Raw genomic sequence first — 15,629 nt, 5'->3', positions numbered from 1 at the left:
GTATACAGCTCAGCCAATAAAGGAATCGTTTTTGCTGGGAGATTATGCATTGCTTTTCAATGCTTTATTCTGTAACTTCAAGGTTTTGAAACTAGGCAGTCTTCCTACTGTTTATTGATTCTGAACCATGGACTTATACCCGGTGAAATACAGTTAAAGAACAATCACAACCTGTTTATACAGGCATTTATCAAGAGTAATATTAACCGTTGTGGTATATTTTTTCTGTTCTCTTGAACAAGCACATGTACAGGTACCAAGAGGTTTGCAACAGTCATTGAGGACATATTCTATGCTTAATTTTCTGATCCGTCTCAAATTGGAGCAAGGGAATCGAGCATACCAAGTTTCATTATGATCCCTTCATTTTTTTCCCCAAATATTAATGCAAATACAACTAGAGACTAAAGGGATCCTTTCAGTATATATTTCAATGACTAGTGCTAGCTGACATACCTGGGTAAAACTTGTTGCTTTTCCCTTTCATGACTAACTTTTACTCAAAACAGAACAAGACGTCTATTTTGTTTTCACATATTTTTTCTTTTTAATAAATTTGTAATAGATTAACAGCTCAATTGAATTTATTTCTCTCTTTTAAGTTCATTTTGTAATAGCATTTGGCAAGTGTCCATTATCAGTAGTTACAGGAAAGACGCATCATAGAGGCATTTAACCCTAGTTCAGAGGCCCCTTTTCAAAGAAAACTCGGACAAATCGCGCAATACAGTTACTCACAATCCAGTGATCTATGATGAAAGCCCTAGTCCAAGATGGCCTTTCTAAATCACACTTACAGTACATTTACTTGTAGTACAATGACCTATTAATGTGGCCAATTCTCCATGCTACTCTCTGAATCACACTAACAATACATTTACTTGTAGTCCAATGACCTATTAATGAGGCCAATTCTCCATGCTACTCTCTGAATCACACTTACAATACATTTACTTGTAGTCCAATGACATATTGATGAGGCCAATTCTCCATGCTACTCTCTGAATCACACTTACAATACATTTACTTGTAGTCCAATGACCTATTAATGTGGCCAATTCTCCATGCTACTCTCTGAATCACACTTACAATACATTTACTTGTAGTCCAATGACCTATTGATGAGGCCAATTCTCCATGCTACTCTCTGAATCACACTTACAATATATTTACTTATAGTTCAGTAACCTCTGACTGAGGCCTCTGCTCCAAGATGACATCTGAATCACACAAGACATTTACTCACAGCGCTGTTTCCTAAGAAGAAGGCCACACTCCAAGATAACTCACTTAATCACACTTACAATACATTTACTTGCAGTCCAGTAACCTCTGACTGAGGCCTCTGCTCCAAGATGACATCTGAATCACACAAGACATTTACTCACAGCGCTGTTACCTAAGAAGAAGGCCACACTCCAAGATTACTCACTTAATCACACTTAAAATACATTTACTTGCAGTCCAGTAACCTCTGACTGAGGCCTCTGCTCCAAGATGACATCTGAATCACACAGATATTTACTCACAGCGCTGTTACCTAAGAAGAAGGCCACACTCCAAGATTACTCACTTAATCACAATTACAATTCATTTATTCATAATTTAGAGACACAAGATGGCGGCCTCTGCTCTAAAACATTTCACCTAAATCACACTCACTAGACATTCACACAAAGTCCAGTTTAGAAATGACAATTGTTGTCATTCTTAGTAGTCATTTACAAATAAATATTAACTGTTACCCAACTGGACAGTTCATGAAGTTTTACCGGTAATTAAAACAATTATTGACTATATAACCACTTGACAAAAAGCACAATTTTAACATGTGCCCAAAACCAGTTATTAGGTTTCCATGGACACATTGGCCTCCTCCATAACAATGCTTGTCTGTATGGTCTCGACCTCCTCGGGGATGGTCTGCACCTCAACCAATGAGGCCTGGTCCAGCTGGTCAAACTCGGTTCCATCAGGGGTCACATACTGGATCACATACTGCTGGTTACCATCCAGTCCAGCCCCTCCCTCGGTCAGCAGCACCTCCTCACCCTCCTGCTGGACGATGATGGTCTCTGGATTGACCGACACCATCTGGCCATCTTCTCCCTGGACGGTAAATGGCTGGCTTCCCTGGGTGAAAATAGTAAAAGTTGAGAGTGATAGATCGTAATGTCCATCAGTAGCAGTAGCATTCAATAACCTCCTGCTAAAAGCAGAAAATGTCTCGGCCAATCAGAGACCTGGGCGTCCTTCACTTATATATTCTTGAAGTGAGGACACTAAGGTAGAATCTCATGGATTTTTCAATTGACACAAAAAGTAACAACACTTCGTCGGGACATTACTGAAACATTTGTGCTTCATTTGAGGTCAATCACTTCTATGGTTATTTAAAAGAAGTCAAAAATGTAAAATTGTCAACAGATGAAACAGGTCATCAAAGACTGCGATACCAGTGCTCAAATGATCGATTATGTGAGCTAATAATATGTAACAAGGGATCTCCACACACACACTATTAATTCATGTATGCATGGCAGTGTTCTCCCCAGAATGTTTTGAAAGAAGCATGGTATTTCAATATTTCTGTTAAAGCAGCACTCTATGTGAAATCAAAGCAGCATGGTAACTTTAGATTTACTATGAATATATAGCAGAGAAGACCTAGGATAGCAGCATGGCAAGAAATTATAGGAGCATGTTGCCATGCTGCAAAAACAGCCTGGGGAGAACACTGCATAGAGATCTATGATAATCCATTGGAAAGTAAAATCACTTGAGCAATTACTAAGACTCTCTTAAACAGAAATGGTAGCCTTGACCTTTATCAAACGTTATTCATTCAAGGTAATATAACTAGTAATACCTTTAAATCACCCGTGTGAATAGTTTCTTATTGTAGGTATAATAATTACCTGTTGAGACATGTCAATGATCTGCTGTAATAAACTGACTGCAGATTGTGTCTTCTCGTCCAAATCATTGGTCTCCACTGTGATTTAAAAATATATTACAATACAATTATTTCCATAATAATATATTTACATATATATATATGTACTCCATTTAACTGTAGATTCTGCTTTGAAGGATAAGATTTCAAACTTTGATGTTATTGTTTTACTTGCATGATGAAAAAATTGACTGATAGGAGAGGAATCGTATTTCAATAGAGTCATAATAGTTTGAATCCAGAAATCCCAGTTTCATTGAAGGACATAAAATGTATCTGAATGTACAGAATCAAAGCACAGAACCATAAATGCCATACTTGTTTGACTAGGCTCTATGACATCGGTTGTTGTCTCCCCTTCTGATATCTGCTCTACAATGGTAGAAGCAAGAGCCTCATCTGTACATTGAAGCACCTGAAAAAATTACAAGAATAATGCACCTGTAATGATTGAGCTAACATGATAAGAAGGGTATGATTGCAAATACAATATACTGTCTACCGGGAATTGTTCACTGCAGTTTAATATTTTGTCTTTTTCACCTTCCACAATATGGGCAAATTTATAATGACAACAAATATTAGTACACAGTTTAACTTGTATAAGAATTATATGTGAAAAGCGAAATTAAAACTGGGTGAAAATAGATTTTACTAGTGAATGTTGAATATCTGACTAGGCGAAATTGTCCCCGTATACAGAATATTGCTTAGCTTGAGATATGAATGTAAAGTAAGATATTCTTCATTTCCTTACATTCATCTCTAAAAACAAAATATTCTGTCTGTAACACAACAGTCTTATGCCTTACATCATGGATTCTATCATCTAATATTATAATGCCCTTTTAATTGTCCTATGCTGACCATCACCTTTTGTCGGGTCTATATTATTACAATACGACATTAAGTTTTCTGCCCTATAACATTACATCTGCTGCCCTTCTTTCTTACCTGGACCTCGCTGAGTGGGACCTTGTCTAGCCCCTGTATCTGCTGCACCTGGAGGTGATGTCGAATCTTGAGGTGACGTTTGAGATCGCTCATGTTACCAAAGAGGTAGTCACAGCTGAGGCAGCGGTAAGCCTGGGAGTCGACCATCACTACCCGCTTGTCCACCTCCACTCCACTGGTGTTGGGGTACTCAAAAGTCTCACCCTTGTGGTGGCGTGTGTAATGGATCTTCATGTAGCCCACAGTGTTGGCAGAAAACTCGCAGTGCATACACATGAACCGCTTCACCACGTCATGTGTCTGGAGGTGGCGCTTCAGGTGACTTCTCTGTGTGGCCTCATATGGACACCTGTGGAATGGTGATACAGTACAATATACACTCACACAGTTGCATTTATAATAAATTTCCAATACACCAGGTCTTAATGTTAAGAAGGATTGTATGTGTACAGTAGATATTTGTACCCCAAGAAGAATGTAAAATATTCTGAGAAACTCAACTCTTTTTTTATTCAGCTTCCAATTTCAATTATAACAGTTTTTCTTGGCAATAAGTCCATCAGATTTTTGCAAGTATAAAAACATGGTTCAGCTACAGTTGTAATTTTTTACGGGTACAAAAATTAACAAATTTCCATCCAGAACGGATTTGTGTGTTTAATGCTCATACAACTGACAGTTTTAAGAATCGTGTCTTAATCAAATTGATACTTTCTTCATATTTTTCACTCATTTTTCACATGAAGATTGAGGACAATGATAACTCAAACCTTCAGCTTTATATCTTTCTTCTTAAAAGTATAAATCAATGTATTTGAAATCAGATTGTTTAATATTTCAAAAATTAAATCCTCATAAAAGTTAGCCTCTATACAGTGTAAAGTTCTTATTAAATAAAATGTTCTACAATACAAAAATACGTTTTTAAAGACTGCTCAGTTTTTACCTGTCACATTTGAAAAGTTTGCCGTCCTTGTGAGATCTGACATGCCACCGTAGTGCTGTCTGGGACTTGTAGGCCTTGCCGCATTCTGAGCAGGAGTAGGGCTTCTCCTCCGTGTGCCGCAGCATGTGGGCCTGAAGATTGTTTTTACTGCGACAGGAGTATGTACACAGCGGGCACTTGTATGGCTTGATGCCCTCGTGTATCCATATGTGTTTCTGAAGCTCTGAGTTGGCTCGTATAAACACCTTATCACAGTATGGACACTTGTATGACCTCCGACCTTGAAGCAAATGACATTACAATTATTGACTGGTGTACTGATCATATAATTCTGAATGTGACATTCTGTTTTATCATAGCAAACACTTAATTAGTAGTTTCTCGTGGATGCATAACATTCCGCCAGATTGAATGGACAATATATACAGTGATATATTCAGCAGTTCTTATCGTACATGTAATTATGACAAAAGGGAATATTTTACAATTGTGACAAGAAGTACACAAATTGTCCATCATACATATCAAGAAATGTCATAAATTACTGAAGCATTATCTACAGAATGAATCAAAATTAAAAGAAAATAGGAATGCTATAAGTGACCAGTGTTAACATTGATTAAAATTTCTCCACAACTCAGCATTTTGTTGTGCTATATATAAAAAAAGTTTTGCCATGTGACACTGACATGACAGCTAGACTTTTCAACCTACCCATCTTTCCCTGTGTGCGGTGTTTGAACTCCTTGTAGCCGGTGACTTTAAGCTGCTCATCTAAGTTTAGATCAGTGTGGCCATCGCTGAAGTGCGCCTTCAATTTCTTCATGCTACAAACACAACAATTATTTATTTAATCTGACAACATATAATTTTCAAACTGATGCAGTGACCAGTCTTTCTTTCTCAAAATACAACTGAAGTTTCATCAGTAAGTCTGTATATGCTATTATACTTTCATCATTATATTTCTATTACAAAGCTAAATTCCCAAGAAATGTTAACTTACTCCTGTTACCTGGTCTGCCATATACCGTTATACTGAATACTAAATTTAGCTTCCATATGAACATCAAATAACTGTGAACAAAAAACCTTCTAGAGCGATAACCTATAGCTTTCAATATATTCCGTCTTTTCGTATTGCAGAGTTATCTGCTCTTGTGAGCAGATATTGATTGTAAGTCATTTGTTTGTGAGAGTAACATCATTAATTTTTGAGAAAAACGACGTAATTTTCTCACACAAATTATGATGTAACAATCAATACCTGCTCACAGGAGCAGATAACTCTGCAATGCGAAAAGACGGAATACTTCCAACTAGCCTTATACAACACCCTTTAGAGCACCTACTGTTAAAATGATGCTGGACAGCCCACTTACTTCTCAAACTTGGATTTACAGGTGGGACACTCTATACCCATGGCTTCGTGCAGACCTCTGTGTTTCATGGTGTGGTTCCATAGCTGTGAGCGACTGTTGGCCACAAACTCAAAGTTACAGTCTTTACATGGGAAGGTCAGCTTCTCGTGTTCCTTCTCCTTGTGACGACTTAGGTTCTCCTTAGTCAGGCCCCGGTACCCACAGATACTACAGGGGAACGGCTTGTCTCCTTAGATCATAGCAACAAACAATTTTTACTAGCTGTTACATTGTAAAACTTTCTGTAGATAGTATCTGACTTTTTATTTCAAAACAGCAGGAATCGCTACTGATCCTTATCATGTTTACTGTAAATACAGACATGGACAGATAATCATTACACCAAAGATACCTTGGAGATAGATTTTAACATCCGACAACAGTTGCCCAAGTCGACAAAAGTCAAATCCTATCTACCAGTATACCAGGGTTCTCACACCCTAGATACTATTGTGTCATTAGTAGTCTCTGACTAAAATATAGACGTCATCAACAGGACTAGTGAGTTTACCCAGACAGGGTAGGAAAGGAATGCTGTAGTTCTAATGTCAGCTCAATTGAACTTCAATAAAAGAATCCATCAGGGATCCACATACCAGACAATATTATACTAGTATTAAAGGAACCAGTAAGTTTTATTGGGATAATCGGGATTATGGAAGGCCGGTACACAATACCTAATGCAGAATGCAAAATGCTAATTGTCAAATGCCAAATACTTAATGCCATTAGAATTTAGCATTACTCATTTGGCAATTGGTAATAAACATTAAGGCATTTGACAATAGCATTTTGCATACCACATTTGGCATTCAGGCATTTTCCTGCTAACAAGTTTTGACTTCACACAACCTAGCATACACAAATTGAGACAAAAAGAGACAGCTGATTTATGTTGTGGCTGTGTGAGGTGTTCTCACCTGTATGTGTCCGGAGATGAGTGTCGAAGTCTACCTTGTTGTAATAAAGCTTTCCACAGTATTCACACTCCTCCGTACCGAATGTCTCCCTCATCTTGTGGAAGATGTCCATAGTCATCATGTGATAGCCCATACGCTGTATGAGATCCTTACTGGCTATCTTACCACCAGGTCCTTCTGTTCCTTCTGTTCCATCTGTTCCATCTATATTACCTAGCTCCTCCAGCTGACTTTCGTCCAGTTCATCGTCTTCCTCATCCAGCTCTTCCTCCCCATCTAAAGTGCTCGTTTCTCCATTGTCTGTCTCTGCGACAACATCACCATCAGCTGGGGAGGCACCTATCTCTGGAACAGCATCAATATCAGCCGGAGAAGATGCCGTCTCTCGAACAACAACATCAACATCAGCCGGGGAAGATGCCGTCTCTGGAACAACATCATCAACATCAGCTGGAGTGGCTTCTGTCTCCATACTTTCCTCAAGTGTAGTGACCTCTTTATCATTGACCTCTGCGTTGTCTACATTTTTACTGTTATCTTCTAAAGTTTCAGTGTTATCCACTGATTTACCTAAAATATAAGACAACATATATTGATATATGTATTACAATACCAGCTTTAGGCTGATGACAAAACAAACGAATCTTAACAGACAAATCTTACATTACATTACTGTATACATACAACATTGAGGAGAACTTTTATTTTAATAAACTGTTATTTATAATATTTTAAACTAGAAAATGTCTGTAAGACACAAATGCCCCGCTGCCATGTGAAATTAGTTTCAGTGTTCTATAAAAAGTTACAACCACTTTGATCTTGATACCCTGAAACATGCACACACACAAGTTACTACACTTAAAGTTGATTTTAATATTCATATGTTTTTTCTGTATGTTATTACCATCTCCATAATATATTGAATGAAGTTGGTAAGCGTTTAAACTAATGTGTAAAATAAGTGAAACAGCTGAACTTTCAAGTATTTGTAGTATTTGTCATCAACATAACTGAAGCGAACTATGTTACTAACAAAAATAGCAAAATGGCATCCCATGCTACCATCAACAGATATAATATATATCACATCAACTTCACAAGAGAAGATTTCCTTTTTTTTATTCAACTTCATGTTGGCCATTAAATCCCATTTATGCTTTTCACAAGCAGAAAACTTTAATATGTTTAGTGCTTTCCCTTTATCCACCTGCACAGTATCAAATTTTGTAGTACATGGATTAGTTCATAACTAATAAATAACTAAATTCAACCAACTTTTGAGTTTTAGTGACTACTAGTACAGATGTATATTTGTAAGTTTACCTGTAGCACAATCAACAAGTAAAGACTCGTGTTCCGACATGGAGTTGTGGTCCCCCTGGCCTGCACAGTCAGTTTCCCCGGCCTGTTCCTGTGAGTTTGGTATTGCTACAGACGCTATGTCCTCTGTCACAACCCTGGAACCCCTGTTTACATCACCTGCACCAATCTTGTCTCCAGACTTGTCCGTACACATTACACCAAGCTCAGCATTTAGCTTAGCTTCTATTTTCATCACAGAGCTAGAAAGTTCTGGGGGTAGGTTGATGAACTCTTTCATCTCAAGAAGTTCGTCAGGCTCAGGGAGATACAGACTGTAATTGATACACTGCTCAAATAGCTCCTCCCACTTGTTGGACAAATCAACCTTGAGATGGACACTGGTCAAGTGGTCAATCAATCGAACTGTACTTAGGAACTTGATGTGACACTTGACACATCGGTAGATGACTCTGTGTTTCTGGTAGTGCTTGTCCAAGTAAACCTTACGGCTGGCAGTGTAGTCACACAACTCACAGTGTTGTATGCTCGGAATGTCTTTGATGTCATGTACAAACAGATGCCTGTCACGATCAACCTTTTTCTTGAACTTACGATTACAGACGTGACACTGGTGGATGACGGTTGAGCCCTTGGTAGGGTTCTGGAGGAAGGTGGCTAGGTATTCGCGTCCCCGGATTGAGCTGCTGTGGTATTTCCTGATGTGGTTAACCATGGATTTTAAGGTTTTATACGACTTCTTACAAATATCACATTTTTCCTTATTCTTTTTGTGTGTGGCCACATGCTCCAGCAAATGACTTTTGTTGACTGACTTGAAAGAACAATCATTACACTTATAGTACTGGCCTGTATGTTTCCTCATGTGTGTGTACAGGTTACCTGTAACAGAGACGACTATCAATCAAAAACACTGTTCACATACCTGGTTCTTTTGATATATTTATATATCTATATCTCACAGGCTCAATAAAAATCTTAACTGAACTCTAAATGTTCATTTTTAAACAGAGCAATTAAATATTTTTCAAATAAATTTTAGGCTCTTTTCCGTATTCGATTCAACCATTTCAACCAGCAGAACCTGAAAAGAAAACGACAGGCTCAGATCTGAACTGAATCAGCAATGAATACTTCTGTGTCACTTAAGCCGTTTCAACTGGATACTCGAATGCAACCTTACACCGATTTGTAAATGTATTTTTGACTAAAACCACGTTTATTTTACAAACCTGGGTCATATTCAACAATGATAAACCAACACGAACCTTTCGAGTTGGATGCATATCGACACTTTGGACACTTGAAGGGCTTAAGGTCTGTATGGATCAGACAGTGTAATCTCATGTGTGACAGAGTCTTAAAAATCTTCTCACAGACACAGCAGGAGAACAGTGATAGGGAAGTGGTCACCATCCGCGTTGTCATGGGAGCTTTCTCGTTCAGGTCCTGAGCTATAGCATGCTGTTTAAACATGGAGTCCACTCCACTCAGATCTACATTCATTTGCTGTTCAAATTTCAGCTTCTCTTCCTCCGATGTGAATATTGGCAGGTCTGTGATAAAATCAGAAGGTTTCTCTGCGCGAGTGTTGCCCACGTCTGGGTCGGCCAGCACCTGAACCCCATCTGTACTTTCTGGCTTGTCCCAGTCATCCTCCTTCGCCTTTTTCTGGTGCTCCTTTACCTTGAAGTCAGAGTCCCCGTCCAAGTTGTCTTCCTCTTCAACATCAGACGGATGATCTTCCTCTAGATGATATACATGATCATCCTTTGCCTCCAGGTCCTCTTCAACTTCATCTGCATCTGAAATATCAAAAAGTCATACTAAAATATTTTACTTTTCTTTCTCTCTTAATTGTACCAACCTACCTCTTGACAATCAAATAGGATTATGTAGTGTCTATTATCTTGCGACATCATGTTCTAGAGGAGCATTTTTTTGTTTTCCAGTTACTTGACACAATTATACAAGGCTAATGATAGTGAAATAAATTATTCCATTCGATAGTGGATTTACACAAACATTGTATTTTGGGGGATTTCCACAAATTTTGTAATTGATGGGGATTTACACAAACACAGAAAATGGTGAATTTACCGTTTTTTTAATAATTTATTCATAACATCATGAGCTTCTATTTAAATCAAAATAACATGCAAAGTATTCACCAACTTTAATACACAGTTACTGACTTAAAATATTTCAAGCAACAGAAAGTTACCAGTCTCATCTTAAACAAATTTGTCTTCATGATAAAACAGTGAATGTTGAAAATAGCTGTGGTACCTAGTTCAAGGTCCATGACCTGTTTCCTGGTAAGGTCCACATAGTCGGTCGTCCCCATACATTTGTGTGTGTTAAAGAATCTCTCTTTAGTAAATGACCGCTTACAGCTAGAGCACACAAACCGGCCGTCAGACCCTGTAAAGTAAATCATCAGTACTCATTCTGTATACATCTATATAAATTTATTATCTTGTCAATTCCTTCAATATAAAATGTGTGTAGGTCATTATTTATTTCAATAACAATGGTTAAATATATTGTAGCTTTGACTCAATTTATTATACCATTACTAAAAATAATACAACAATTGTTACTTTGACAAAAAATAGTGTATGAACTGTTAAATGATCAGCCATGAATGAAAATGCCAGTTTAAGTTACCTATATCTGGTTTTGAAGGTTTTGCCGGAGGTTTATTTCCAGCTTGCTTACGAGCTGACCCTTTTTGCTTTGGTCTTCCTCTTTTCTTTCCTACCGATGACAAAAAAAGTGATGGCATGCAATATAATCCAGTTTGTACATGTCGAGTACACCGCAGGTCTCCTAAAACCTCAGCACAGTCAACCATATATACCCTATGTTATAACAAGCAATCTGCAGTGACTATAAAATAAAATATTTCTAAAATTCCATGGATAAGTGCTTCAGCATACTGCATTTCTGCTTGAGTTATAGCTGAAATGCAACAATGTCTACTTAAATACATATCATTTGTTACATGGTACACTTTGGAATGGTTGAATGATTTCAATGAATGAGATTGGTAGTTTGATTTACAATTCTCAACATTTGTTACAACATTTTGTAGATAGTTGTAAACTAAGGAATGGTTAAATGATTTCCTTAAATGTTTAATTTAAAGACTAATAGAATCGCTCACCCCCTTTAAGATGAGATTGGGGAATTTTAACCCTCGGGGAAAGATTCTTTTTCTCTTACCCTGTTCTCCCATTGTGTATAGTAAACATAATGTAATGTTAACGTCACAGGCTAAATTCAAGGTTGATGTGTGATGCTGATGGATTTTTGACATGATGTCATTGTACTGTTGACGTGATGTCATACCATTGTTATTTATGAATACAGGAATCCCCCCGTCTCAACCCTCGGGTGAGACAAGGATATATATCTCACACCGGTAAAAGTGTGGATACACCTGTCCAGGATAAGAGAGACATGTATCCCTACCTGGTGCTGGGGTCTGAGGCAGGTTAGGTACAGGGCTAAAGGTGGTCTGTCCGTCCTCAGCAGTAGAGAAGGTGCCCTGCATGGTGATGGTCTGGGATATGTCGGTGGCCTCCCCCGATCCACCCTGGATGATGATCACCGTCTGAGGTTCGGAACCATCTGATGGCTCGGTACATGTCATCATGGCATTGTTCAACGACTCTGTAAACCAAATATTTTAATACTTAACTCATTCACCCCTGAAATTTTACAATCAGCTATTCCAACCTTTGAATTGGAAGAATTCAAATGTGTCTTCCGGGGTGAATGAGTTAAGTTATTGCTGATAGCTACAATACCAAGAAGTGCAGAACCATTCATTCACAATGAAATATATTTTCTGGCCCCAATATTACAAACATGTTGATTTAGCTTACAGGTGAAAGTATATGGAAGGGTCTGTGAACAATCTTTAAACCCAGTCCACACTGAGAATTTTTACAATGACATCAAAATCCCAAGCCTTAACGTCACGGGTACATCACGATCTAATTAATTGTATAGTTATAAGTGTTGTGTGTTGTGTGCTGTACGTTTGTACATTAGGGTGTGAGTTTGTAAGAAAGTGTGCAAGTGTGTGTGAGAGTATAAATAAAACTAGTAATATATATACTGCACTAGTTCGCAGTTGGCTGTTTTTCGTGAGACGGAACGTATCCTCTAGGGTCCCGCCTGCACGGCTCAGCCTTACTCGTAAATTAGAGACTACTATAATATATGCATGATTTTACCGGACCTTGACAGTCTCGGAAGGTAACTATAACTTGTATAATGAAATGTAGTTGTAAATTGGAATATTTAATTTGAATTATATGAATTAAATATTAAACTTGTCAGACATAGGTATTTTATACGGCAACGTACTAATTCTAGGCCATATTTGTATTGTAGGGATTTTTGTATGAATCTACATGCTTCTCCTGTCAATAAATAAAATTTGACTCAAACCAACAGGATGTGAGGTTTTGTTAAGCCCTGTGACACTTAATTAATTACCTGGTAACTTATATTTACTGTAAGTATTGTGTCCGTTTGGTAGAAGAAGAATGTGATTATTCATCATAGTTTCTTGACATTGTATACGTGTACTTTTATACAATTTTGTAGTGAATTCTAATTGTTACAATAATAATTCTGAAAAGATTGAACAGAATAATTTATATGTACGGGGTTATTGACCTATACTGACTAATATTAACAGGGACAGATTGTGTACCAACAAAATATTGGTAAATCATACAGATCAACATATAACATTTATAACTGACAGATCAACATATAACATTTATAACTGACATCAGGGATTAAAGTGGACAAGGACCAAGGCCTATATGCACATACTGAAATTGATTTATAGGAGCTGATGACCTATCACAATAATTGAAAAAATCTAAAAATGGCTTAAAGCTTTAAGAATCAACCTTCCTAATCAGTGAACCGCAAATCACTGGATGACAATTTTTGATGATGTGTCGACGTTATACTGACCGACATTGAGAGGTATGATAGTCTCTGTGGTGCCGTCTGTGGTTTCTGTAAAGATCTCAGTGTCGTTGTTGACAGGTTCACAAGGCTCCTTCTTGTGCTGCACAAAGTTGTCAATGTCACTGAAGTTTGCATGGCAGGAACCACAGATAAACATGTCCGCCGGCATGGCTGCTGTAGGGAAGTGTCAGGGCCAAAGAGCTACTATAGAGATGTATCTGTACAACACCCAGCAGGTACGTATCAATGATCTGTCAACAGGCAATAAAAAGAAAACATTGATTATTCTGCTTCACATCTGACAGAAGGAATTTAAGGAACATGCATAACCAGCATTTCATAAAATTGACTTCTATATGTACATGTATCTATTGTAACCTTTAGTTTATCCTGAAAGAAAAAAAAAATATCGCTGGACTAAAACAAAACATTACAGTTAACTTATTAAATTATACTGGGTGGTTTGCATGTTTGGCAAATAATTTCAAACCAAGCCATCTATAAACTTTTCAGATTTAAGAAAGAACTAAACATAAAAATACTTTCCCAGATTCAATTTCAAACCATGTTATTTAGTTGTAAACACTAAAACTTTAAGTCATATATCTAATTCCAAAACACAACAGTAACAATGCACATTTTTTTTATATCCCCTGCAGATACAGTATTTATACAATTTAATGTATATAAATATCTTAAGTAATAACCACAGTATATGGTCCAATGTAGGCACTGTATCTGAAAAAGCAATGTTCTTAGAATGGATGTGTATTACTTAAATAGATACACGCCTTTGACTGTTAGTTTGAAGCATTTATCCGGGAACAAGGTGGTGTGATTAATTTGTTCCACCAATATATGCTTTGTACTTGTATGAAATAACTTTTCACATGTTCCTGAATCAATTAAAGAGTTGAATATCTTGTCCCATTTAAGGCTAAAAGTCTATTTTTGATCAAGCATTTGCATTAGTCTCACGGGAAAAAAAAAATTAATCCATTAAGAACAGTAAAACGCGCCTCATCAAACAAGTAAGTTTATGAAAATATCCGACAATATTGAAAACATTATTCTAGTTTCTTTATTTCAAAAAAGTTTTGACAATTTCTGACAAATTTTTTAGTCATTTATTTAAATAGATATGTATTTGAACAAACATTTGTCCATGCTTAGAAGTAGGAAATGTGATAGGGTATTTATGATGTCCAAGGATTTTGTTTCATTTCTGTTTTTTTAATATAATTTCAATTGAGATTTCATCATGGGCATTTTATATTAAAGGGGTATTGAAATGAAATTTGTTCAAAATGCTTCAAACTAAATAAGTTTTGATTACAAATAACATACAATTCATTTGCATTGCGAATAAAAATGCTGCATTATAAACTTTTCCACTTCGGGTATCATTCCAATTTTGGTACATTCATCCTTATTAATAAGTCCTAAATGTTTTAATTATTTCAGAGACGTAATATACGATAGACGTCTCTCAATCTCATTATTTTGATGGTTAAATTTTTTTCAGTAATAAGTGCAGATGTATTTCTATATATTGTTGAAAATATTAATAATAAACAATTCGATATCAATTCCTTTTCATCTGAAACTGCTATACTTTATGGGGTCAAACACCATTAAGAATAAACGCACCAAATATGGAGATGAACTCCTGAATTACCCTGTATGTGGCCCCCTATTTATTTTCCTGTCCTACTCGAAATGTCATGTTGGGGAATGACATTCCTCGTCTATCAATGAATCGGTTTTTGATAATAGTTTGATGCAATTTAGCCTTTTCAATATCACTGAATTTTATCTTCAGATATAATAGCTCTAAGTTCGAAACAGTGCTCCCGTACACAATTCTTGAAACTGACTCATTTGGCATTGAAAAAGCTAGCAACTTATTTTGGGATGAAGAGAAATCAACATTTCCAAAATAACAACAATTGATAAATATGGCTTCATTTTTAGAATATTTGATCATAACGTGCAATGTTATTGGTAAAAACTGGCTTAACCTGATGTTTTGTCTTCAATACTCATTTTTCTTCTTCTTTGCGGCTGACAAATGGCTGCCAAATATAATAACAGGTCACGTGACAAGA

General features: G+C 36.8%; 1 protein-coding gene across 1 annotated transcript; it reads right to left on the bottom strand.

Annotated features, from left to right (window-relative positions):
- Nucleotides 1–405: 405 nt before the first annotated feature.
- On the bottom strand, nucleotides 406–15,628 carry LOC110449927 (zinc finger protein ZFAT-like). Its single transcript, XM_021497102.1, has 15 exons — nucleotides 15,543–15,628; nucleotides 13,525–13,772; nucleotides 11,998–12,198; nucleotides 11,191–11,280; nucleotides 10,810–10,944; nucleotides 9,789–10,325; nucleotides 8,524–9,402; nucleotides 7,198–7,767; nucleotides 6,239–6,467; nucleotides 5,571–5,683; nucleotides 4,857–5,136; nucleotides 3,911–4,259; nucleotides 3,275–3,371; nucleotides 2,919–2,995; nucleotides 406–2,133 (listed from the first exon to the last, which is right to left on the bottom strand). The coding sequence occupies exons 2-15, from the start codon at nucleotides 13,688–13,690 to the stop codon at nucleotides 1,849–1,851; spliced, it is 4,008 nt and encodes a 1,335-aa protein (XP_021352777.1). The 5' UTR covers nucleotides 13,691–13,772; nucleotides 15,543–15,628; the 3' UTR covers nucleotides 406–1,848.
- Nucleotide 15,629: the final 1 nt, after the last annotated feature.

The sequence above is a fragment of the Mizuhopecten yessoensis genome, unplaced genomic scaffold, assembly GCF_002113885.1.
Source record: "Mizuhopecten yessoensis strain PY_sf001 unplaced genomic scaffold, ASM211388v2 scaffold4839, whole genome shotgun sequence".
Lineage (NCBI taxonomy): Eukaryota > Metazoa > Mollusca > Bivalvia > Pectinida > Pectinidae > Mizuhopecten > Mizuhopecten yessoensis.
This window is presented reverse-complemented; position numbering and strand designations above follow the sequence as displayed.